General features: G+C 45.1%; 1 protein-coding gene across 4 annotated transcripts in view; it reads right to left on the reverse strand.

Moving 5' to 3' along the window:
- The window catches only part of TNN (tenascin N), a 54,687-nt gene that overhangs the window by 21,306 nt on the left and 5,964 nt on the right, over window positions 1–27,417 (reverse strand). For 3 of the 4 annotated variants that reach the window (XM_045026497.1, XM_045026498.1, XM_045026499.1), the window contains exons 5-14: window positions 22,638–22,826; window positions 20,039–20,482; window positions 18,640–19,011; window positions 14,574–14,837; window positions 11,486–11,668; window positions 10,235–10,324; window positions 7,489–7,752; window positions 5,168–5,431; window positions 2,392–2,655; window positions 1,450–1,713 (exon numbers count right to left, since the gene is read on the reverse strand). In XM_045026497.1, the coding sequence (XP_044882432.1) occupies window positions 1,450–1,713; window positions 2,392–2,655; window positions 5,168–5,431; window positions 7,489–7,752; window positions 10,235–10,324; window positions 11,486–11,668; window positions 14,574–14,837; window positions 18,640–19,011; window positions 20,039–20,482; window positions 22,638–22,644 (2,416 nt within the window). In that variant the 5' untranslated portion in view covers window positions 22,645–22,826. Of the gene's footprint in view, window positions 1–1,449; window positions 1,714–2,391; window positions 2,656–5,167; window positions 5,432–7,488; window positions 7,753–10,234; window positions 10,325–11,485; window positions 11,669–14,573; window positions 14,838–18,639; window positions 19,012–20,038; window positions 20,500–22,637; window positions 22,827–27,417 lie in introns of all 4 variants that reach the window. The other variant, XM_045026500.1, reaches the window with a different exon arrangement.

Raw genomic sequence — 27,417 nt, forward strand, 5'->3', positions numbered from 1 at the left:
GACCACATTGTATTAAGTTTATGAATGTTTTATGTAACATTATGGACCAGGGATTGTATGCAACTCCATTAATATAATATATGGAGATATACCTATCTCATAGAACTGGAAGGGACCCCAAAAGGTCATCAAGTCCAGCTCCCTGCCTTCACTAGCAGGACCAAGTACTGATTTTGCCCCAGATCCCTAAGTGGCCCCCTCAAGGATTGAACTCACAACCCTGGGTTTAGCAGGCCAATGCTCAAACCACTGGAAGGAGGGTTACCACAGCTCCTCCAAGAACTAAAAAAGTAGGGGAAGATCACTGCCGTCCCTGAGATTGCAAACAGCTCCAGAGAAGTATCACCTCCTGGGGTGGTTTGCATATATTCATTTAGGGCAGTACCAAAGGAGAGGCAAGAGAAAAAGGAAGAACTTGGGATTTAAAAGGCTGAGTTTACACAGACTCAGGGCATGTCTACACTACAGAGACTACAGCGGCAATAGCTACAGCACTGTAGCTATGCTAGCACAACCCCATAGTATAGGTGCAACCTATATCGGTGGCAGCGGTTTTTCCATTGCTGTGGGAACATCACCTTCCCAAGCAATTGCAGCTAAGATAATGGAAATATTCTTCCATTAGCCCAGCTGTATCTACACCGGGGCTTAGGTCAACATAGCTACCATACTCAGAGATGTGGATTTTTTACACTCCTGAGCAACGTAGCTATGTCAACCTAAATTTTAAGTGTAGGCCAAGTCTTAGGGTCTTTCTTTGGATTCAGCTATCAGACAGGACCTGTGGTCCTAAGGCGGCCACAACCCTCACTGAAGGGTTGGAAGGACTTAGGGCTACCAGGGCCCTATAGGACTGATGGGCAATTTCTGTTACATTTATTGTGCATTTAGAATCTGTTTTGTTTTACCTTTTTTCTGTGATGCTTTTGTCTTTGAATAAATGTGCTTACTTTGGATGAGTTGTGTGGTCACTGGTAAAAACAGGTTTGTTGTCCTTGGAAAGAAACTAAGGAGCAGGGGCTTGACATTTGTCAGGCCTGCCTAGGATAATCACAGTAAAGAGCAGGGGTTTGCAGCCTAAAACTCCAAGTTGGAAAGGAGTGGGACATGGTGCCCTGCCCAGAGAGAAGTGAAGGCTAGAGATCTCAAACTTCAGGGGCATTGCTGGAGAGGACCACAGAGGAAGTGCAGTTACCCTTGAAACTGCACGCTTTCAGGGTGCATATAGCTCTTGCCTCATCTAGTTCTTCTCTCTGTGCCATTGCTAACAGCTCATAGTTATCCAATTATCTTCATGATGGTTTGGCCACTGCAGAATTTCAAGTAGCTAATACATGACGGCAAAGTTACCTTTATACAGAGAGATACAAAAAGAGATCATGCAACACCAGATAAGAAAGGGATAGAGATGTCTCCATCTAACTTCCCTTCACTCTTGTCCCCCATTACCTGTCACAGCTTTCGTGTTTGCTCTCTTGCTCTGCTGACCTCCCTTCTCAGCCCAGATGTAGATGATGTACTCCATGCCTGGCTTCAGATCCATTAGAGTGGTGATGCTCTTGTCTTTCCCCACAGCTATCTCTCTGGTGTCCCCATCAGCTGAGGTGTAGCTCACCATGTATCTGTCTATGGGAGCCTGGACTCTGTTCCAGGAGATGGTGGCTGTGTCCTCTGTCACTTGGTCGGTCACCAGGTTAATTGGGCTGTCAATGTCTGAGTAAAAGTGTGGATTATCAGAACATTATTAACAGATTCTAAACTGTCTCCCTGAAGCTTGTTTATTCTGGTGTCTCCATTTTATTTTCATACTCTTAGAACTTTAGTCAGGTGAAGGATAATATGTACATAGGTTTCAGTATTCATGTCTCAATGGCTAAACATCACTCTAGCTACTGGGGTTTTAGGTCTGAAATATTGGGACAACTGAAGGTCAGAACTGAGGTGCATTGGCAGATGCCTCAGCAGTGGTATTGCAAATGATGCTGCAGGTAAAGTGCAATGGCTGAACTACCTGGGAAAGCCAGGAGTGGAATTTTTGGCTAGGGGCTGCAGGTCAGGAATGAGGCCCAACAGCAGAGCCTTTGGGAGGAGGGACAGAACTAAATTAGTAGGTGTCCTACAGATTACAGTTGGGGTAGAGTGGCAGAGGTGTGAGGGAGAAGTGCACATAGCATTTACCCATGCTACATCTCACTTCTGCCAGATCTATTTCCTCTCACAGGAGAACCAGTTTCTGAGAGCTTTGGGATGCCTACAAGCACATAGCTGTGTGGCAAAAAGTCATATGTTTTATACTGTGTGTAACAAACTAGGGGGAGGACACATTCACAGCTAATCCAGTGTGAAGCCAGTCTGCTTGTAATATCACATTCCAGAAATTCCCCTGGTTACCTGTCACAACCTTAGTGTTTGTCCTTTTGCTCTGCTGGCCTCCCTTCTCAGCCCAGATGTAGATGATGTACTCCATGCCGGGCTTCAGACCCATCAGGGTGGTGGTGCTCTGGTCTTTCCCCATGGCTCTCTCTCTGGTGTCCCCATCAACTGAGGTGTAGCTCACCATGTATCTGTCTATGGGAGCCTGGACCCTGTTCCAGGAGATGGTGGCTGTGTCCTCTGTCACTTGATTGGTCACCAGGTTAGTTGGGCTATCAATTTCTGAGAGTAAAAGTCTTGATTATTACAATGTAATTGACTGATTCTCAAGTGACTCCCCCAGGGTACCATGTCTTCCAGAGTCAAACCTTTACATACCCTTAGATATTGTGTGAGATAGAGGAAAACAGAAAGGGGCTTGTCGGCCCTATCACTCCCATCTCACTGGGTAAATACTGCTCTCACTATCAGTGCTTCAGGACTCACAACTGGAGGACTCAGAACTTGGCAGAATTTTTAGGGGGTCCCAGCCTGGAGTAATAAGCTTGTTGTGGGTCAAGATTTAGATACATTGGCAGAGCTGTGCTTACTCCAGGACTCCAAATAGCAGGAGATGCCATAGGCAAAGATTGTGGTGCACTGGCAGAGCCCTGTGGGGGAAGTTTGCATAGAACCTATGTCAGGGGTGTGCAAACTATGGCCTGCGGGCCGTGTCCAGCCCATCAGAACTTTAAATACGGTCCTCGAGCTCTTGCCAGGGAGCAGGGTCGGGGGCTTGCCCTGCTCCGGCGCTCCAGCTGGGGAGTGGGTTCGGGGGCTTTCTGCACAGCTCCCGGAAACAGCGACATGTCCCCTATCCAGCTCCAGCTCCTACGAATAGGGGCAGCCAGGGGGCTCAGTAGTAGAAGAATTTTATATTTGTATTTTATATAATTTAGAATTAAGGATAAAGAATAGTAATGTAGCATCTATTAAACGTATTGGTGTATGATTTGATCAAATCCTGCCAGCCACCCTTTTTGAACAACAGAAAGGAATGGCCTAATGGGCCAATGGGTAGAGATACATCAGCCAGAATCTGTGTCTGGACTGATTTCAAGGCAATGACAGACCTTTGAGGGTCACCAATTTGTTGTACGTTTTGCATTTTAAAATAAGTAAAGGAATGCAGTGATTGTTTTTCTTTTGCATTGCAATTTGATGTTCCTGTTCAAAATGTTCTGTGTAAATTAATTCTGTTTTGTGTGTGAATGAGGAATGTATGTGTTAAGAGATAAGTGTGAAGGCCATTGCTGAACTAGATGTACGAGGGAGGAACCGGAGACAGGCGCAAGGGCACCAGGAGGCTGTAACACGCCCCTATTGAAATGTCAGAGGAGGGCAGATTGACAACTCTAAAGATGAGACAGGCACCTATCAATGGGGACAAGATAGCTGTGATAAAGAATGAGAAGGACAATTTAAGAAAACAAGCACTTGTCAAACAACAATTGATTACAGCATGACGGAGCAAAACTCATTGGTCCCAATGAAGGAAAATCACTATATAAACAGGGTGCCTTGCTATGAAACTTTGGGTTCGTCCTGCCAAGACTTCCCCGGAGCCTCGTGTCGCAACCGACGGAACCCGGCTCCTCCCTACCAGTGATCAACCTAGGTGGCCACTAAGTTGATCTGGACTGGTAACTATAACATCGACTGGCGGGAAAGTGTATGTGTGTATGGTGCGTGATTGAATGCATATGCTAATTGTTGTATCTTCAATAAATGCGGCGTATTGCTTTTTCCCCTGAAAAAGATCCCATGTGCTTCTTATAAGCATAACAACTCCACATGCTTCCCCCACCCCAAGCGCCGCCCTCCCACAGCTCCCATTGGCTGGGAACCGTGGCCAATGGGAGCTGCAGGGGCGGGACCTGCAGATGGAGCAGTGCACAGAGCTGCCTGGCGAGTGCAATGCCTCCATGTAGGAGCTGGAGGGGGGCATGCTGCTGCTTCTGGGAGCTGCGGGGGTGGCGCCTGCGGACAGAGCAGAGCGCAGAGCCGCCTGGCTGCACCCTCCACATAGGAGCTGGAGGATGGCATGCTGCTGCTTCCAGGAGCTGCTGGAGGTAAGCGCCACCCAGAGCCTGCACCCCTGAGACACCTTCCACCACGTCCCAATCCTCTGCCCCAGCCCTGATCCCCCTCCTTCCCTCTGAACCCCTCAATCCTAGCCCAGAGCAACCTCCTGCATCCCAAACCCTCATCCCCTGCCCCACCCCAGAGCCCTCACCCCCAGCCAGAGCCCTCAACCCCCCCCATACCCCAACCCTGATTCCCCCTCCCACCCTCCGAACCCCTTGGTCCCAGCCCAGAGCACCCTCCTGCACCCCAAATCCCTCATCCCCAGCCCCACCCCAGAGCCTGCTCTCCCAGCTGGAGCCCTCACCCTCCCTCTGCACCCCAACCCCCAATTTTATGAGCATTCATGGCCTGCCATACAATTTCCATACCCAGATGTGGCCCTCAGGCCAAAAAGTTTTCCCACCCCTGACCTATATGCATTATGGTACCAGTCAAGCACCCCATTAAAGTCAATGAAATTTTGCAATTGAGCAAATAGGAGTGGGGGTAAGTCCTAAATCTCAATCTTGGAATGGCCTGCAGCATGTTTGGCCACATGACAAATTGTTCTATAATGTACACTGTGCAATAAGCTGGAAGAAAACAGAACAAAACACAGCTAATTTTCAGGGAGCAGTTTGTGATATGCAGTTAGCTAGTATCACATCCCAAAGATTCCCCTGATTACCTGTCACAGCTTTAGTGTTTGCCCTCTTGCTCTGCTGGCCTCCCTTCTCAGCCCAGATGTAGATCACGTACTCCATGCCTGGCTTCAGACCCGTCAGGGTGGTGGTGCTCTGGTCTTTCCCCATGGCTCTCTCTTTGGTGTCCCCATCAGCTGAGGTGTAGCTCACCATGTATTTGTCTATGGGAGCCTGCACCTCATTCCAGGAGATGGTGGCTGTGTCCTCTGTCACTCGGTCCGTCACCAGGTTTGTTGGGCTGTCAATTTCTTTTAGAGAAGGTTTAACAGTGGAGAGATACAGTGAGGATTCTCCCCAACACTTCATTAGGAGAGACCCATCAGTCCTTCCCCTCTTTTCACGGTCCTTCCCCCTTCCACAGCTGTGAAGATGATACTGTTTCTTAGGCCAACAGCAAAGCTCCTACATTAATTACCGTATTGTCCCGAGTATCGGCCGCACTTTTTTCCCCTAATTTAAGTCTTTAAACTAGGGGTGCGGCCTATAAGCGGGATCTTGCAAAAAAAACAAAACAATAAAAATACTTTAAATCCCAGCCGCGGCGGGGAATCAGAGGGCTCTGGGCTTCCCGCCGCGGCGGGGAGCCCAGAGCCCTTTAAATCCCAGCCGCGGTGGGGAATCAGAGCGCTCTGGGCTGCCCGCCGCGGCGGGGAGCCCAGAGCCCTTTAAATCCCAGCCGCGGCGGGGAATCAGAGGGCTCCGGGCTGCCCGCTGCGGCGGGGAGCCCAGAGCCCTTTAAATCTCAGCCGCGGCCGGGACTCAGAGGGCTCTGGGCTGCCCGCCGCGGCGGGGAGCCCAGAGCCCTTTAAATCTCAGCCGCGGCGGGGAATCAGAGTCCCAGGTTTTCTGTGGCTCCACCCAAGTCACCTACATTCAGACCCATTCCAGGGTAGCAGAAACAAGTCCAAAGAAAAGTCCAAATTAATAATTCTTCTGCCCTCTTGGGCTACCGTTCTCTTCTCTACTTAAAAATCCTGTCTCAGGGCTCCCTCCCACAGGAGCCTACATTACTCCCGCTGTGAATTTCCCTCTGTAGAAAAGTCCTGCCTTCCCCCAGTCTCTCCCTAGATCTTGCCCCCATTTTTTCCAGGGCCCACCACGGGTACCAATCCTGTCCCTCTGGCCTTCCTTAGTCTGGCTACCCCAGGCCTTTCCCGGGGAGTGAACTCCTTACCTCCTCTCTCATGGGTCTTCCCTCCACAACTGAGCTCCCTCAGTTAACTTATTAGGCCTTGCTCGGCCTCTTCTGGCCAGGAGGCAGTTAATTAATCAGCCACCCTACAGATGCAGAGCATGACTAACTGGAGTGTTTGTCCCTTATCTTGCAGGTGATGGGGATTAAGCCCCATCGCACCAATCTAATCCAGGTTTTTAAACTATAATTTGAAAATATGAATTTTTTGGTGAGTTTGCACACAGCCTAAGATTTTAGTGAGAAAAATAGGCCTTTACAAATTGCATGTGTATATTTTCTTTAAGTTAAAAAAAGTTAAAAATTTATTTTTTTTAAAATAGCACCAAACTTTAAGGGTGTGGCTTATAATCAGGAGCGGCCTATACTCGGAACAATACGGTAGCACACAGGAAAAAGCCCTCATAGGGACTGGCTGCTACCCTCCATCTACCCTGAGTGCAACTGTATCAGTTCTGTTAAAAAAAACAAAAAACAAAAAACCCACAACACGTCCCACCAGCACCAGATGTGCTAAGCCCCAGCGCAGTGAGCAGCCACCAAACCACAGGGAGAGCAGCCCTTACACCAGTTATCCCTCAATGTCTTACTCTCAGGGTAGTCCTTGGAAAGGTCAGAATGGTGACCTAGGGAAGGTTTCTGAGCTTGTTTATGGCATTCTGAAGGCAAGTCATTAACTCCATGTTTAGTCGGCTAAGAAGCCTTGATGATGGCTGTTTTACTAATTGAATTACCTCCATTGTACTGATATTCATGACTAGCATCTGTGAATAGGGATCTCTACCAGCACTTGTGATTGGAATCATAGAATAGCATAGAATCATAGAATATCAGGGTTGGAAGGGACCTCGGGAGGTCATCTAGTCCAACCCCCTGCTCAATTAAAAGGCTCCATTTTCACAACTAAAGGCCAGTTTAGCCTACCAGTGAGAATTACAATTTACAGGACAGATTCTTGTCTCATTAATACCGGTGTAGATCAGAAGTAACTTCAGTGAAGTCCATGGAGTTGACAAACTGGTATGAGGTCATAATCAAGCTCCACATTTCTTCCCTTGCCATTAGTTACCTGTCTCAATCAAGCTCCACATTTCTTCCCTTGCCATTAGTTACCTGTCTCAGCTTTAGTGGGGGCTCTCTTGCTCGGCAGGCCTCCCTTCTCAGCCCAGATGTAGATCACATACTCCGTGCCTGGCTTCAGACCCATCAGGGTAGTAGTATTCTGGTCTTTCCCTATAGCAATCTCTCTGGTGTCCCCATCAGCTGAGGTGTAGCTCACCATGTATCTGTCAATGGGAGCCTGGACCCTATTCCAGGAGATGGTAGCTGTATCCTCTGTCACTCGGTCGGTCTTCAGGTTAGTTGGGCTGTCTATTCCTTTAAAAGAGCATTTGAAAGTGCAGTGTTAAAAGACTCCCCGAGCAATATTCTACCTGATCCCAACAGTCACATTCCTTGTCATGTGTAGCATTTCTGCATTTCTTTTACTCTACAGTGCTCAGCAAACCCTTTCAAGAGTTTGAAAGTATTTTCCACCACCCAATTTTATCGTCTTCTACTTGGCAAACATTAATTCTCTTCCTGACAATGCAAGCAAACCTAGCTTTATTTGGTTTACTTTTGGTCTGGTCAGCAGGAGGGCAGATAGCTTTGAGAATACAATTAGTGAGTTAAATCCTAGTGCAAAGCCAGAGAGCAGGGATCAGAGTGTATTACTGGTGGGTCCTACAAATATGGTGGCTTTTAAAAACTTGAAATACATTATCTGTGGATGAAATGGCAGAATTATCTTTTAAATAGCTGTTTTGAATGCAGGAGGCACTCCTTACTAGGCTGATACCATTTCAAGAGAACTGAAATTTGGGGAGAATAATAATACTCAGTACATTTCATTTTCAAATTACTTTACCAGCAATAACTCATCCATCCTCACAATGGCACCCCAGAGGCAAGTATTGTTATCTGCGGATGAGGACAGCGAGAGAGAAGGGCTAAGTGACTTCCCAAAGACACAGAAGTCAATATCAGGAGTTCCTGGTTCCCAGCTTTATGCTCAGAGGAATGGACTAGTCCACTTACTAAGTGCCTGACACAGGGACCCTTTAAAGAAGATATTAGTATTCTCCATTAAAGCACCACAGTGGCCCCTTTGCCTCTCTGCCCACTACCATGGGGAAGGGAGGAGAGAGAATGATCTAGAGATGGCAGGAGAACCATATTTAAGGAAAAATGGTAGCCTTGAATATTGAATAATTCATAGATGTTCAGGTCAAAAAGGACCACTGTGATTATCTAGTTTGACCTCCTGAACCACCCAGGCCAAGAAACTTCACCCAGTAATTTCTGGTTGAGCTACAGCATCTCTTTTAGAAAAAGATATCTAGTTTTGATACAAAACATTCAAGTGATGGAGAATCCCCTAGGTGAGTTGCTCCAATGGTTAGCTTCACTTAACATTTTGCACCTTAATTCCAGTCTCCATTTGTCTAACTTCAATTTCCAGCCACTGGATCTTATTATGTGTTTTGTTAATGCTTTCGGAGACCTAGTTTAAGATCACTTTAACATCTGAGATGTCCTTTATTGGGGAACTGTACCCAGTGCTGGCAATGGAGGATGATCTCCTCCACCCCTTCTCTGGTACTAACTCTGGAGTGTTGGGAGAGGCTATGCAAACAACTCATGTACTGTGCAGCATCTGTGCAGCTAACCAACCTGGGTGGGTCTCTCCCAAAGGAGCTCTTGTTTCACAAAACCACTACACAGCTAGCACTCCAGGCAGCACACTTTATGCAGCTGTGTTGCACTTATGTTCTACAAATTCCCTTAAACTTCTATGAATTGGCTGATTTGGTCACACTGAAGAGAACCAGGGAAAAATATGAGAGGAATTAATACATTCATGAAAAGCCTTGGGGCTGTGCAGCACTAGAATGGTCCTATGCAAAGCAGAGGGCGTCCAAGTAATAACCGCTAAAAATGAGACGGAATCTACATGTTCACAATGTTCGAAAACACAGATGACAGATGGAGTCATCATGTTCCAAAGGCAGAAGTGCTTCCCAACCCTACTTCCTTCCAAGGGTAACTGGAATCAGACGTCAAGAGTAAACAAGAGCTCTGATCAAAAGAAAAGCCCAGCAGACTCCGGCCAGGCAGCAGCCAACAAAAGAGACCTCATCAGTGCCACACCCACCCACCTATGCCATTAACAGAGAAGAGATGTGGGAAGGACGGAATGATGATTCTATTTGGGGATCTGTAGGTTTCCAGTAGTTGGGGAATCCTGGATTTCCATCTCACAGATGAGAAACAAATGCAGTCAGAGTGAGAACAAGACGGAATTGCCCTGCTGTCTGCATGCAGCATTTGATTACTGGCTGTCAGAGGACCTGGCCAGCTATCTGTCCTCCACACAGTGTGGTGACCAGAGCAACATCCCCCCCTATATGCCTTCCTCACTCCTCTGAGAAGAGGACCCAGCCCTCTCTCCTCCTTCCATGCATCCCAGTTGCTTCCCCTTGCTGCTTCTCCTCACCTCCCACCTGTAACCCACACGCTCATCTGGACTGATGGTATTTTACATAGTAAGTTACAATGCAATGTTGCTGAGTCTCATGCTATTTGGTGTTTGTCTTAAAGCTCCAGCTCCTGCAGTCTGCTGATTACCTGAGAATTTCAGGTTGGGGTTTTTTTGTTTGTTTTTTGAGTTTCTAACCCTTATGTTTGTGGAGAGAAGCTTGAAAACACGAATCAACTCAAAACAAGCATCATCACCTACGGACCTTGTATCCCTTTGTGTCTGTACAGCACTGAGCACAATGGAGCTTGATCCTCCTTGGGACTTCTGGATACATACCAGTGCGACCATTCACTATAGATGGTTTTCCTTCAATCTCATCCTTCACAGATATGACAATGATCTTATACTCTGTTCCAGGCTTCAGGCCTATAAGAAAACAAAAGAAGCAGTCCCAACAATTAGGGAATAAAGTACATTAACATTTTCTTAGAGAAATTGCATCTTCTGCTCTCTGATTTTATATTACAGAGGAGTTTGAGTTGTGGGACTGGGATTTGTACTTCTTGTTTGGAGAATATGTGAATTTGATGTTTTGGTTTAGGCTCATCTCTACCGGCCATACTGGTCATAAATTGTGGGGATTTCCATTTTACCCATCCTTAGTGTCCCCAGGTCTGAAATGAATGAGTAAATTTTTATTTATATGAGGGTAGAATTAAAGTTGAATGAACGTACATTGACATTTACTATCCATACCACATAGAGAGCTTTTCCATGTGATGTCCGGTATCACCCTTCAACCCACTCACACACAGAATATCCTCATGATGGCTACCTGTGAAGATGTGAACAAGTGCTGGACTTGGTGCAAAGATGCAAGTAAAGCTGTAGAGCCAGATTCGCAGCTGGTGTAAATCACTGAATTCAGTGGAGCTATGCCAGTGTACACCAGCTGAGGATCTGCCCCATATGTTTGGCAATATTGAAAGTGAGACTCCCAGCCAGATAAAAAGTAAATAATACCTTCTCTTTTGCTACAAGAGCAAGCTAAATAAAGTGCTCTGGTCATTCAAAAAGGAGTCTCAGAATCTCTCGTGACTTGAGATCAGATTGAATGGAAATGGATCCTATCCTGGGGTTCTGCCAGTTAAATTCCAGCCCCACTCCTTCATCAGCGAACATCTGTGCTGAATGGAACTCAGTATAGTTTCAAACTAACGTGACAGTGAGATATATTGTAAGAGAAACTCTTGGCTTTCTTCCTTTTAGCTTGGCCAGTAGGTGCTAGAGGTGGTTAACCTGGCAGACTTTCATCTATGTATTACCAGGTTCATGGATGAAGACTCATCTGGGTGGGTTTTTTTTTGGGGGGGGGGGGGAGGTGCATTATAGGAGTCTCACAGCAGCAGCCTGGGCATGAAGTGAAAGAGTTCTGCTAACTGTCTGTGTCTGCTCTGAGCATCAGCCACACAGAAACAAAAGAGATGCTCTTCTCAGGTTATGGTTCAGGAGTCAACCTCTCTCTTGTGTCTGTCTCTCCCCATCTCTCCCTGGCCATGTCCCGTCTGGCTATACCCAATCACTTACCGCTGATGATGTATCTGCTCTTGGGGTCACTGCTTTTAGGCACCACCACTTCCTTCTCCTGCCCTTGCGGTGAGCTGAACCTCAGTTTAAAATAGTCCGGCTCTGTTGGGGGGTTCTCCCACTCCACTTCCAGCGAGTCTTCCATCTCCTCTGTCACCCAGGCAGCGCTAACTGCAGATAGGGCTACAGAAGACAGAGTGGGGAGGGTGATGAGCAAGCAGCACATTATCATTTCAGCAGCACCAAAGCCACCTCTCCTCCATGTGTGCACACAAGACAGGAAAGAGCCAAACTACCTCCACCAGGGGTCTCAGGCCTCAGAACCAGGTACAATTTCTCCGATGAACTGAAGGGTTGTTAACTAGGCAAAATGCAATTACTCTTTCAGCAGGCCTGACTGTACTCACTGTGAAGCTCTATCCCAGCCATAGAGGACTCCGGCTCCAATGTGTTCTGTTACAAATAAATACACACTCCCCATAATCCAACTCTTTACTGGCTTTAATAAGGGCATTGAGGTAGCACAGTGTGAAGATCTCATCACCTAAGTAGGGTCAGTCTAGTTCAGGTATGGCCCAGAGATGCCTGAGGAAAAACACAGCTACTGCAGGGAGTGGGGCTGACAATTCAAAACTGGCACTCTGCCCTTTGAGTCCATAATCATAGAATATTAGGATTGGAAGGGACCTCAGGAGGTCATCTAGTCCACCCCCCTGCTCAAAGCAGGACCAATCCCCAGACAGATTTTTGCCCTAAATGGCCCCCATAATGTTACAACACTCCAGCATGATTGTTAGGAAATGCTGTGCACCTGGCATTGCCATACGCACAAGTGAAGTCCTGACTACTTGCACTCTTTCAGGATCTTCATCACATGCTGTACAGTCTAGGTAGTACCTCTCATCCCCTAGCCAAATCCCACCTGGTAATTACATTCTCCTTCTTTGAAACCCTTCTGTGTCCATTCAAATGGATGGTTCTCAGAGAGTAAGGAGCTGCAATTTCTTAGAGAGAGGTTGGCACAAATTAAAAAGCAAAATTCCTCTACCCCCAACTGCAGAGTGGGAGCAGAGAGAAGGCTAAGATCAAAAGAGTGGCATGGGGAAGTATATATGAGGCAAGAGAGCTCAGGCAGAGATTGGTGGAGTGGAGAGAGCGGGCAGAGTTATAGGTCAATATAGGTTCAGAGGTGTCAGGTGGAAAGAGTCCATGGAGAATTCTGAAGGCCAGCAAGGCATTTGAGATTGTCAGGAAGACAATGAAGGTGACAGAAGGAGGGGGGTGAGGAGCGAGATGTGTCTGTGATGGTGGTAAACCAAGTGCCAGATCTGGCCAAGGTCATAAGTGTTAGTTAAGAGCTGACAAACTCGAAGCTGGAAACCAAATCAGCTCATCTTATGTTAATTTTGTTCAAAATAGGTAGCAGCCTTATAAGAATGTATTGAGTGTTTAGACTCTATGGAAAGCTTGTAAATTGCTGCATTAATCACACTTGTAATATCAATATTCCATGCTATCAGGAAATAATTAAGTTTCACTTTATAACTTTGAAAATGTTTGCTCTGAACTTGTGAACCCAGGCACAGGAATCCTCAAGATTAAACAGGCCATTAATGAATATCAGAGTACAAAGAATTGGTAAATGGGCCTATCACGCCTTGGAAATGCCATGTGCAATGGAGCTCTTCTCTTGGACTACAAGGCGAAATGTAAAATATAAAACAGGATCACGAGAAAATTGTTACTTCTTTGCTGTTTGAACTTTCACAGGGTCAAAGACACTAAACTAAGGCAAAAACAATGAGGAGTCCTTGTGGCACCTTAGAGACTAACAAATTTATTTCGGCATACGCTTTCATGGGCTAAAACCCACTTCATCAGATGCATGGAGTGGAAAATACAGAGGCAGGTGTAAATACACAGCACATGAAAAGATGGGAGTTGCTTTACCAAGTAGAGGGTCAGTGCTAACGAGCCAATTCAATTAAGGTGGAAGTGGGCTATTCTATAGCTATAATTGAATTGGCTCGTTAGCACTGACCCCCTACTTGGTAAGGCAACTCCCATCTTTTCATGTGCTGTGTATTTACACCTGCCTCAGTATTTTCCACTCCATGCAGCTGATGAAGTGGGTTTTAGCCCACAAAAGCTTATGCCCAAATAAATTTGTTAGTCTCTAAGGTGCCACAAGGACTCCGTTGTTTTTGCTGATACAGACTAACACGGCTACCACTCTGAAACCTAAACTAAGGCAAAAATCCCCAGGGTTTACCCCTGGGTCTGCCCTGAAAGACGCATTGAATTGACAGATTACTACATCTCTATCATCTTTAGGAACCATAGATAGTAACTCATATGCGTCTTTGCTTGCTTTCACCTGTAAATAATTCTCTCATTTCTTTTTCCTAGTTATAAAACTTTAGTTAATTTATTACAGGATTGGCTACAGGCATTGTCTTTGGCGTGAGATCTAAGATGCAAATTGATCGGGGATAAGAGACTGGTCTCTTGGGACTGGGAGCAAACTGAAGATTCCATGATTTTTGGTGTAAGTGACCATTTATCACCAAGTCCAGATTTCCTGAGTAGCAAGATAGACGGGAGAGTCAAAGGGGACTGTCTGTGACTCCCTGGTAAGACTGGTATAGTGATCCAGGAGTTCACATTTGTTACTAGGTCAATGAAATCTAATTCTAGAACATACCATCAATTTGGGGTGTCTGCCCTGAGGTAGGCACTCACGGTCATGAGGCACTCACGGTCGTGACAGTGAAACATTCCTGCTTCCTGGAGTCAGAGAGTAAACTGGTCCCAGCACTGTGAACTCCCTTGAATTCAGAAGCAGGGAACAACAGCTGGGACTTTGGGGGGGGTGGGAAATTCATCCCAAAAAACCTTTTGGGAAAAACATCTTTAAATGGGAGAAGAAAGGCTTATAGAATGGGCCTTTCCAAAAGCTCAGACAGGAAGTTGAGTGTAGTGCCATACACCCTCAAAGCCTAGCAGTTTGCTCTCCCTATAGTTTGAACCTGACTTTGAAGACCAGCAAATCCTTTTTTGGAGGAAAGGGACTTTCTAGTGCTCCCACCTGTCCTTGCTTGTAGGTGTTCTGGGTTACTGGAAATCCCCTTCTTCACATAACGAAGTGTGATCTGATACTTTGTGCTGGGGCGAAGGCCCGGGATCTCATAGCTGAGCTGTCCTTTTGGCACTCGGACTTGTACTGCAGAGGCCTCGTGCCCTGTTGGATAATAGCTGAGGAGGTAGTAATCCACATTGAGCACCTGATCCCAGCTGAAGGTCAAAGAATCTTCCGTGGTCTTCAGCAGCTGCACATTCTGAGGAGCAATCACTACAGGAAAAAAGGAGAAGAAATTATAAGACTGATATCTCATCTTGGGGCATAGTCCAAAGTCCACTGAAGTCAATGAGAGTTTTTCCATTTACTTCAATGGGTTTTGGATCAGGCCCATATTTTGCATTTGTACAATGAATGAACTGCTGGTGAACAGGCCTAGATAGACAACCCTGGAGGCTGAAGTCCTCTGCTTATTCACAAAGAGGTATAGTTGCAGTGGCCAATGGGAATTGCGAACACTCAGCACTGCAATAAACTAGGTATACTTAGCACCACGTTGTAGCAGACATGTCAATCATCAAAAGAATGCCAAGAAACAACCTCTTTAAAACTCTCAGTGTCACCCATGGTACCAGGTCTGTCGAGGAAAGACGCTCCTCCTTGCTTGGCTGGACGAGTGCAGTTGCCATTTCATCATTCTTGTTCTGTGGCATTAAATAATTCTATACTGATGTTACAACATCCAGAATAAGTGCAGGACCCTCTAATTGCCTAGTCAAAGAGGCTTGTAAGACATAGTATAGACCCAGGAAGATCAAGACTGTCCTGTAGATCTGGGATCAGGAACAGAACTCTAGGAAGGGCAGCACATCTCAGTGTTCCACACTGGAGATAGCTGGTAGCAGCTTATCCTCTAAAGCCAGTGTTCTGGTGTTGCAATCTGTGGCCTACATTTTCACTGGCACCCAAAGCAGTAACTCTGCAATAGTACTGCAAAGTTTAACTACAGCTGGGGAATGATTTCATCACAGAATTCGAGCGGCAGCAAAAACGGGCCTTAATGCTTCTCGCAACATTTGATCCTGAACCACTGTGTTACCTCTCTGCCTCACCTGCCATCTCATCCAGAAACAATACAAACAATACAAATTCTGAGATCAGCTAGAGCCATTCACCCAGGCAGATGTGACAAACAAAAGCCCTTCTGGGCCTGATCAATAAATTGCAGTCATTTGTCCAGGGAAATGGCATGATGAAAACAAGAAAGGTAAACAAATGTTGCATTTTGGACACTTACTTAGAAACCACTGAAAATCCTCCTCCTTTCCCTCCTCTTTGGTAACAAACAAACTTGCACTGTATGCAGTGCAAGGATTCTTTACATAAACAATACTAAGTGCTGAGGGAAGTATGAGGACGGATGGGGTTTGAGTGACTAGATGCCAAGAGTCCATCTTGTGTTCTAATTACTATTATAAATCTCTCTCCATTAGCCAGTTGCTTCTCAGGAAATAGATTAAGGCCCTATGGCCTAAGCAAGCAGGAAACCAGCAACATGTTTCTAAATTCACTGCTGGGTTGAAAGCTCACATATCTGCCTGTTAGGAATCCTGGCCCCATTGGAAAGTCTCATCTTCTCATTCTTTAAAGCCCCCTCCACTTTCCACCGTTCCTATTGCTTCTGCTCCAACACAATGATTTTTCAAGCAAAGGCAATAACTTGATAGAAAAATTTGGTTTTAATCAGGTGCTACATTTATTTAACGAGGAGGACTTGTGGCACCTTAGAGACTAACACATTTATTTGGGCATGCTCAAATAAATGTGTTAGTCTCTAAGGTGCCACAAGTCCTCCTCGTTCTTTTTGCTGATAACAGACTAACATGGCTACCACTCTGAGATTTATTTAAGGTATCCCAAAGTGCTCTATAGAGTGATGAGATGATGTTCAAAAAGAGCACAAGTCAGTACCTGAGGTTTACCATCTACTTCCCTCCATAGCTTCTTACTGATCATAAATGAAAAAAAAAATTAATGAGTGCAAATAATTGTACACTTTGGGGAGTAGTTACATTCTAGTTGCTCAGATATGCCAGTAATAATGACAACAAATTATTAAATATGTCTTGTTGTGTGCAAAGAGATGTAAAACTGTACCACAGCGGCACTCGGTAGTAATCCTTCAGGAACCAGAAGTCTCTTTCTCAGAATATAAAAGCCAGTTTAATGACATTGGAAGAGGAGAGCTTGACGGATGCTGCAGAAATATAAACCGTTTCACACAGGATTTAGGAAAAATATTTTTCCTTTTTGTGACCTTGCTGATCTAGTTGTAAATTACAATACAAAATGAATTGTATAGCGGTGTATTAATTTTATAACATGTCCATCCTACTACTGGAGCAACAGCAACAGCATGGGGAGGAGGAAGCCAGGTTGCATTCAGACCCTTCTCCTTGGGAGGCAGGGCCAGAACCCCCTTGGGACACCAGAGACAATTCTGGCTGCCACCTTCACAGACCTGGCTGCCCCTCTGACAGCATTCATTCCTTGCTCATTTCTGTGGACAGAACAGAATGATCATTGACAGAGAGGGAAATAGAGAACCTGGAAAGAAAGACTGGGGGTTGAATCGGGTAAGGTTAAGAGTTTTGGTATAGGGGGAGAATTTTGTCTCTAGCACTTTTTTTTTTTAAAAAGGTGAACCAATGAGCACATGTAGTTTTTGAGGAGCAAGATCAGAGCTTTAATGCTGATCCAGAGCACTTACAATAATCTGCCTCAGAAGGTTGAAGGGCTGAGTTGACATGGCTGGGATATGAGCTTGCAGTTAGAAGGATTTTAAAGATATTTCAAACTGGATGACTAGGCCACTGAGCCATTTTTATGGGCATTAAGGCTTTTCAAGGATGGGAAGTAGTAATGGTAGCAAGGCCTCAAACTGGCAACTGGGGTTGAGCTGGTTGTCCAGAGAGGGATTCACTCACTACTTGATTAGGGCTCCTATGGCACTTTTTGTGCTAAAAGACCTTGAATGAGACTGAGGCTGAGATTTCAGAGGAGACCTATTGGAATGAGGTGCCCAACTCCTACTGAAAGTCAGTGGGATTTGAGCACCTAACTACCTTAGCCCCTTTGAAAATCTCAGACTACAGATTCAACTTAATAGATACATTTGGAGAAACAACAGCAACATAAAACCTTCCCTAGTAGACACCCTCCAGTGAAGGCAGACCTGCACAAGGAAGGGGATTATGGAAACTGTTTTCAGCTTTGTCATTCTGTGTAAAACCAGACAAATGCAGGCTAAGGTTAATGACCCAAAGAGCAAGGCCATGCACTGAGCCTTGAGTACAGCTACAGAAGGACTTTAGCAGACATCCTGCAGCAAGGAGCCCCACCGATAGGGTCTTTAAACTAAGGAGGTTCTGCTTCTGGCCCAGTCCAGTTGGAATCTCTGGGCAGAGAGCAGGGTCAGCTCACTCAGGTCTAATCAGTCAACCCCCACTGCCTGGTGCAGATACAGGACAAGAAATAGCTTCTTGAATGGGAGTTTCCAACAGCAGCAGTTGGAGCAAACAACCTATCTAGATTTAAGACAGAGCTTGATCAGTTTATGAACAGGATTATATGATGACATTGCCTGAGACAGCAGCAGACTGGACTTTATGACCTACAAGGTGCCTTCCAATCCTAAATTCCTAACTGCCTCAGCCTAGAGTAGATTATTGAAGGTTTTGATATACCATTGTTCACAGCTTGTACTGAATCCTCTGGCTTACTCACAACCAATACAGACTGCAGCAGGCAGGCAGGCAGACCTGGCTGACCCCCTTGCCTTTATTCCCAGGAGCGATCTATAGGCTTGGTTAGCATTCCTCCCTGGTTATAAGCCTCCATATCCAGCCTTTGGCTATGGGCTGGGGATAGCATCCTCTCCAGCTAATGAATATTGGGTGGGGTTAGCTGCAGAAGGAACCAAACAAATGCTACAATGGGCAGGAAGGAAGGAGGATACAGGGGCCACGCCAGGATAAAAGACATAGGGAAGGAATAAAAGGAAGGTGCTTCTCACCCTGGGAGCAGTCAAGCCCAATGAAACCATCGTGGCAGTAGCACTCTCCACTGTCACAGAAACCGTTGCCACTGCAGTCGTTGGGGCATCTCTTCTCACTGCAGTCATCTCCCATGAACTCCTCATAGCACTGGCACACACCATTGTTGCAGATCCCATTGCCACTGCAGTTCTTAGGGCACAGCTCCTGACTGCAGTCTTCACCAACGTAGGGTTTGCTGCAGATGCATTTGCCATCAACGCAGCGTCCATGGCCGTTGCAATTGTTGGGGCAGCTGGGGCGGGAGCAATCGCTGCCCTCCCAGCCTTCATCGCAGTCACATCCACAGATCTCTTGGATTAAAGTTCCATGGCCACTGCAATTCGAGACACCTGTCCAGTTGGGGACCCAGAGCCGACATCAGCAAGTAGCATGAAGGAGAGAAAGAGGCAGACAAAACAGCATTAGAAATAGAGCCATAGACAGATATAGAGAAGGTCTATTCAAAACCGCTGGTAGGAAAGAGAAACTAAATGGACTGATTATAGCTGCACCCACTAGTATCATATGAGACCATCACCTGAGCATTCTTCTTTGTTTTGGATAGTTAGCTATCAAAGAAAAACAAACAAATTCTCAACATTTTCCTTTAAAATGAAAAATTCTGGGACTGGAAACAAAACAAAAAACCTAGGAATTCTACAACCACACCTCCTGCTGATGTGGAATTCCAGAATGTCTCCTCTCCCAAGCTCAAGAACTCCGGGCCCTGACTTCTCAGACACTCCAGAATTCCTCTCAAAGCTGAAAGACACGTGTTAGCACATTTTGGGAACGTCAGCTTTCCCCACCAAGTCCAGGAACCTGAGCCCCACCCCACCTTGGAGATTCCAGAGTTCCACTTCCTCAAGACCAGGAAATCAAGTTATCTTGGATCTGTAGGAGTTTAATCCAAGCCCAACCACATCCAGAAACCCCAGAATTCCACATTCCGCTGCTGAGTCTGAGCTCCTTGCCATTGTGAGGACCGTTGAAATCACCCCTACCCCTGTCCATCACCACTGGGGAGCACAGCAAACCAAGCACTTCATCACCTCATAAACACTAGAATTCCTGAGCTCCCCCCAAAGCCCAGTGAAGTCAATGGGAGTTTTTCCATTGGCTTCAATGGACTTTGGATGTCTGTGTGTCAGGAACTCCAGGATTCCCCACCTCAAACTCAGGAAACTAATTGCTCCCATTAAACCCTCTTTCCATATGCCTCAGACTTCCATGCCCCAGTGTAAAAAACCTGGGCTTCAGCCTGACCAGGACTTTTCCAGTAGGGAATAGCACAGCACAGAGAGGGACATACAATTAAAGCTACTGGAGTTAGAGAGAACACACTACAAAACAAATAAATTACAGTATGTTGCACACCTTGGACTCCCCCACAGCACCTCTGTATACTGCAGGCCTCCTTGAGTACCATCATTTCTTTCTCCATCTTTTCCATCCTTTCCAGCAGATCTTTGATGTGTCCCAAAGCTTCACAGTCACCTCTCGGTGTCTGAACTCGGATGTTGTGCCTGAATATGATATTCTGCTCCTCCTCTTCGTCCGCATCCCCAGCAGCAAGCAGCACATGACTGTCGTCTTTGAGCGGCAACGGGTCCGCCTCCACCTTGATCTGGGATGATTTGGGTAGGTCAATCTTGTATGAGTGGCTGAAGGAGATTTTCTGACCATTGCTGGTACAGTTGTGAAGTTCAGTGGGGAACTGAACAGCAGCTGTTTGAAGAGCAAGGTACAGTAACATCCCCGGAGGGAAAGTAAGCCAACTCCAGACACTCATCTGGTAGTTCTTCAGAGGGAAGGCTGATCCTATAAAAACAGTGAAGCTGGTTTCAAGGAGAAAAAAAAATGATGAAAAAAATTCTACCATAAAACCATAAGAAACCCTAGCCTGCTATGATGCTATCTGGTGCTGTAAGCTCACAAGTTCATCAGTGACAGGTTGGTCAGTATTTGGATAAGACATATACAAAGAATACCTAGGGCGATATGTTTCAGAGCGGTAGCCATGTTAGTCTGTATCAGCAAAAACAACGAGGAGTCCTTGTGGCACCTTAGAGACTACAAGGACTCCTCATTGTTTTTAAGGTGTTACAGAAAATGGTAATTGTGTTGACTCAATAGGCGACACTCTTCCTTATGAGTCAGTACTGAATTAGAGTCCTGACCCATCATTAGCAGGCACTGTGCTCTGCAAGATGACATCTTTCAGATGAGACTTAAAACCATAGTCCTGATTATCATGATTATTAACTACCTGTTGCAATTTTATTACAAATAAAGGTGTTGGCCCTACCTGACATTAGGCCTAACTAAATTCCCCTGCAGTTTAAATGGATATAGTATTTGTCTCTCACTTATTACATTAAGCTGCTGTACACTGTTGCAGTGTGCTGTTAAATATAGTTCACCCCAGATATTGCTGCATGTCAGTGGTGGATGGAGTAAACCCTATACAGTGAAACATGCTTTAAGGCAGCCATTCAAGAGACTGACAAAAATCAGCTCCTTAACAGAGGTGATTTTCCAGTAAAGTCTGTAGCAGAATTGTTCTTGGAACATTCAGGCTAATATCTTGGGGCAGCCTCTTATGAAAAGAGGTTGGCTAATACAGGTGGTGTCTTGCATAGGTTTCACTGCATATAGTTTACATAGCTGTTTGTTAATTGGAAAATATTGTGGGATCCTTTGGGACGAACTGCACCATACAAATGTACAATATTTTTATTTATCGTACAGTGAATTTGGTGCTGGTGTAAGGTACCAGGCTCACAACCTGGGAGGCTGAATAGTTCTCGCCACACAACAAGTTCAGTGCGGACAATGCCAGGGCAAGACTTTCACATAATGCCCTGTCTGTGTGCCTGCACCCTGACCTGGAAGTCCCTCTTCTAAGAGAGAGAGGAAGCACAGCCTCCATGTTGGGCATGCAGGCAAGGGCACTAACTGTGATGAGGACACTTGTACATTATGAACTGGATTCAGACATCAGCTCATTTCATATGTGTCACTGAATGACTATCAACTGCTCATGATTTTGGTTACCATCAGCCTGGGTGATATTTGAACCAGGAAACTGGGCTTGTTTAGTCTGCAGAAGAGAAGAATGAGGGGGGATTTGATAGCTGCTTTCAACTACCTGAAAGGGGGTTCCAAAGAGGATGGATCTAGACTGTTCTCAGTGGTAGCTGATGATAGAACAAGGAGTAATGGTCTCAAGTTGCAGTAGGGGAGGTTTAGGTTGGATATTAGGAAAAAACTTTTTCACTAGGAGGGTGATGAAGCACTGGAATGGGTTACCTAGGGAGGTGGTGGAATCTCCTTCCTTAAAGATTTTTAAGGTCAGGCTTGACATCCTGGCTGGGATGATTTAGTTGGAGATGAGCAGGGGGTTGGACTAAATGACCTCCTAAGGTCCCTTCCAACCCAGATAGTCTATGATTCTATGATCTAAAGGTTCAAGGCCTTGTATCACCAATTCCTTAGCCATCCAGTCTATTACTCCAAAGACTCCTTTCCAGTCTAAATCATGTTATTGGCCACTGTGAAATAAAGAATAGGACTCAATTTCTGCATGCCCTTGGAAAATTAATTCTGCTTCTTCTAAGATGTTGCACATTTTGACCCTTGCATTGTCCTAAACCTGGGAAGTCAAGGTGTTACCTCACATTATATTTTAAACTACTGTATGATGACATGGTGCCATCCTGAGTTTTGAGGTCTCGTTAAGGATTTGAAGTGCTTGATTTAACTGGATGTCAGATTTGCTTTATAGTCACTGCAAAAGTTAATCCAGGAACCATACCAGGTAACCTCATTGTTAGATTGAGTAACAACAGGTCCGACAAACTAACTGATGCCAACGGGAAAGATAGTCTCTGGCAGGTTTAATCATGGTGGCACTTGTAGTTAAGAGTGAAGATTGTTATAGAAACATACACACACGTACCAGGGACAAACCTACTTTTCATGTCCCAAATCCTGCCTAGGAAAACGGATGAGATCTCCCCATGACATTACAGATCCTCACTTTGACTATCCAGAGCCTGAAATCATGGCATATGGAGTTGTCCTTTAGAGCCTCGTTGGCTTATAACCTAAGCAGGGTTCTTGAAGAGTACCCTACTTATTCAGAAGCTTGAGGCTCTGGCTCCTAAAAACAAAAACAAAACAAAACAACACCAATAACAAATGTATGTAGGGCCAAATTCTCAACACCTTACTCAGCACATGCTCAGGCAGAACACTCACTGAAATTAATAGGAGTTTTGCCAGGGGAAAGAGTGAGTGAAATAGCATAAGGACTTCAGGATTCAGTCCATGAGCCTTTATTATGTATAAAGAAAATTTAAAAATGAGAAACAATCTGTATCTTTTTCCTTCCAGCATTTGTCAAACTCTATCTAATTTTTCATCTCTCAGCACATTATTCTGCTGACGCAGGACTTCTTCATCCTTGGTCTGAGGTTTTGCAACAACCTGTTAGCCAAGGAAGGTGTGGCTTTTAATCCCTTCTCCCATCCCCAATCATCTGCTATTCCATTTCCAAACCTCCACTTTCTTAGGCAAAGAGCCACAGAAATTAACTACCTTCATCTCTCTTTAGCCTTCTGAAACATATCAAGTAATAAGGGTTGTCCTTGTCTCAAGGCTTTGAACCAACATAGTACTTGAGATCCACAGAATCTCACCATAGGCCACAGACAGAGTGTCCAGAACCTTGTTTTACAGGGTTTATTTTCAAAGCCCTGGAAATGAAAAACCCACACACGGATACTCACACACGTACACACAGCCCTTTTTTCATCTCTGGGTATCGCATGCCATTCTGTGTTGTAACATGATGTCTCTACTAATTAGGCTCTCTTGAGCACCGCAAATTGATCTCAGATTTTCCTGGGCAAGCAGATCACTCAAGGAAAAAACTCCTGAACATAGCACTTCTGTCAAGTGTAATGAAAGAGGATAACAGTACTTCTGGCTTCAACATCATGTAATAAAGAGATTTTCCCCTGCTGTTTAAGAAAAAGTGGGTGGATGTAACCAATCCTTCATTGAGGACATTATGTCATATGTATAAGATCATGTAACTGGAACTAATAGGGTGAAACTGAGCAAAGGAAAGGTTTAGGAAAAAAATGTCCTGGTATTCAATCTAACAGTCAGATCTATTAGACTATGGAATAATCTCCTAAGGAAAGTGGTGGAAGATACATTGCTTCTGACATTTAAACCTCAACTTAGTAAAACACTAGATAATAAGACACTGTAGAGAACAGACAGTATTCTCATGGGAAGGATAAGATGATCTAATCCTGTACGTCTTTTCCATTCCTAATGTCTATGCCTGTGTATTTTAGTGTACTGAATTTTGCAATTTGCTGATCTGGACAACAGTATTTCTTCAAGTTAACTGGCTGTTGTATATATTACTTGTACTGCAGTGCCACTTAATCGCCCCAGCTCCTTCATGCTAGACACCATACAAGCATAAAACAAAATAGGTCCTTGCCCCATGGAATTGACTATCTAAGCAAACATTTAAAAGGTACCATAGTTTTAACATCTACTGTGAGTGCTTTCATAGGATTTAAACCCACAGCCTCCTATGCAAGGCTGATGTACCTAAACCACAAAGCCACTTGATAGGCTGTTAATAAGGTAGCTGTACTTTCCTAACCATTTTAGATTGAAAGCTCTTCAGGGAAGGGACTAGAATTTACAATATGTTTGTACAGTGCCTATCACAATGGGGCCCAAATAGCTTCAGGCCTGTAGGTGCTAGCACAATACAAATGTTAGATAAAAGTCACTGATCCAGCTGGATGGTTCCTAACACCAACTCAAATATCTGCATCTTCTCCAAAGGTAGCAAACTCCTCGAACTAGAACATTTTTGGTTTTTAATTAATTAATTTTTAAAAAAAAGAATTTGGCAACTTTCAGTGCCTCCGAGAGCAAGAGTTTATCAATTGATCCAGATATAGTGTCAGCAGAATCTGGACAAACTGCCTCCCCAGCTCACATCATGCTCTGCCAACCCTAATGAAATGAAAGAATAATTTAAGTCTCATTTAACTAGTTCTTAAACCATACCCATAAGGATCAGTACTCCTGGGTTCTATTCCTATTTCTGTCACTGACTCGCTTTGTGACCTGGAAGGAAATGACATAACTTCTCTGTACTCTGTAAAATATAACACACCTTATCTTGGAATAGTGCTTGACATACTAATTGTACCCCAAAACACTCCATACATTAAATTCTAGATTTTAAAATAAAATAATTGCGGTCAAAGAGAGACATTTTCAGATGAAAATAGATGCACAGTCAGGAAAGTGGAGAGATGCACGAAGGTTTTTCCAGATGGCAGGAAATGCAAAGGAGAAGGGTCTTGGACCAATAATGGTGATATTGTAATAGGAGGCAGGGAGGATGCTGGCGCTAGGGAAGTGGGATGAACAGAAAGGGGAAGGGAGAGAAAAAGAGCCAGCTGCTTGGCTGGTGTAAATTGTCATGGCCTGACTGACGTTGCTGGAACTATAATGATCTACACCAGCAGAGGATCTGGCCTAAAGTCTATGCAGCAAATGTATGAAGGGTTTTTAAAACAAAGCGGTTAATTTTCAACCAGATCCTGAAGTGGAAAGAAAACAGGGATGTTGTTTGAAGATGTAGGTGATATGGCTTCATGTCTTTTTATAGGCGAGAAGGTAGTGAGCAGCGTTCCGTACATGCATGAGTTAGTTAAAGCATGGGAACACTGCAGGGATGGAAACTACTATAATCAAGGCAGGGGATGATGTAACCACAGATGTTGATTTCAGCAGAGGTGAGACTGAGAGGGACATATGCAGGGACAATGCTGCTAAGTTGGAGATGGGGAGATTCACAGACAACATAGGAAGCCTGGGAGAAGGAGAGTCCAGAGTGAAGGGTAACTCCAACATTGCAGACAGTGAAGTCATCCAGGAGAGAAACCAAGGATATGGAGTAATTTTTGAGGATGGTCCTTTCCCTCAAAGGAAGTACATCAGTCTTTTGAGACATATAGCTAAAGGAAGTTGAGACACAGTAGTCAAGACAGGCAGTGAGGTGGTGAATATGTGCATACTGTAAAAGTTAGCAGTGTTAGCTCAAATTAAAGGCAGAGGAAAAATGTCCATGAAATAGGAGAAAGACCAGAGGGCTGAGAATTGAACCTTGTGGGACTCCATAGTGCTGTGCTATTCCCAAAGAAGAGCAGTTTCTGTGATAAGGCCAGAATGAAAGTGCCAAGGATATTGTGGTTATTGGAGAGGTGAGAGAAGGCTGCTTCTAAACTTCTTTGCTGAGAAAGGGAAGGTCACAGAGAGGTCTGAACATCAAGGTCAAGGGACATTTCTTGAGGAAGGTGGTGGGGATTGGCTCCTTGAAGAGGCTGTTTTCTGGGCTAACTAAGGGGAAGTGGCCAAACATTTTCCAAGTATGTTGCAACCAATATTGTGCAAAGTAGTAATTCCATCCCTGGCTAACTGAACCTGGGAACATCGGGGTTGGGTTCAGGAGACTCATATGCTATCAGGTATGAGTAGCCACCATTAGCTCCACCTTAGTGTCCATAACACATACATTGGCTATAAAATTATTTGCTGTATTAAGACTCTAAGAGTTCAATAGCTCTGAAGCAGGGTGATGTGCAATAGCAGCTTGCAGATAGGAAAGGGGTGCATCCTCAGTGGTACATGGCAAAATCCTGTTCCCAGTTACGCTGGAGTAGATCTGAAGTAATGCCATTGCAATCAGTTAAGTTGTTCCCAATTTATCGCTTGGCTACACTTGAGAGTTACAGCGCATTAAAGGAGCCCCGGGTGCACTACCTCACTACCCGTCCACACTGGCAAGGCACATAGAGTGCTCTGACTCCACAGCTAGAACGCTCTTGGTACTCCACCTCTGCGAGTGGAATAACACTTGATCCGCCCTCGCTGGAGCAGCCCAGCGTCAGTGTGAAAGAAGTTGTGCATTACTGGGCTCTGATCAGCCCCTGGAAACGTCCCATAATCCCCTTAAGTCAAGTGGCCACTCTTGTCATTGTTCTGGATATGCCCTTTGAAAGCTCCGTTTGACAGCCAGCATGCTTAGCTGCTCTGAGACAAAGCAATCATTACTGTGGAATACTGTGTGTGAGAGAGAGAGGCGGGGGGAGGAGGAGGTCTGCTGCTGTCTGAACTTACAAGACAGCATGCTGACATGCTCTCAGCCCCCCAAAAACCCACTCTCTCTCCCCTCACATACACACAACACACTCCCTGTCACACTCCACCCAACCCCCCATTTGAAAAGCACATTGCAGCCACTTGCATGCTGGGATCCACAATGCACTGCTCTCTGTAGCCGTTGCAAGAGCTGCTAATGTGGCCACGCTAGTGCGCTGTCAGTGTGGACAGACTACAGTGCTTTCCCTACTGCGCTATATGAAAGCTGGTTTAACGCAAAGCGCTCTACATCTGCAAGTGTAGCCATGCTCTTAGTGTAAATGAGAGCAGAATCTGGCCCATTTTGTGTTATTGATATTGCCACCAATGAAAGTGCTTAAATAGACACCAGCAGCAGTGAAAAGCAGAACTCATTCATGATGGTTTTCTATATTCACTGGCACCCCACAAAATACCCAATATCCACTGTGCCCAAGTTTCACAGAATCTAGAAATGGAAAATATCTATTCAGTTCTCTAATATTCTAGTCCATCGCCCAGCCATT

The sequence above is a fragment of the Mauremys mutica genome, chromosome 8 (genome assembly GCF_020497125.1).
Source record: "Mauremys mutica isolate MM-2020 ecotype Southern chromosome 8, ASM2049712v1, whole genome shotgun sequence".
NCBI lineage: Eukaryota > Metazoa > Chordata > Testudines > Geoemydidae > Mauremys > Mauremys mutica.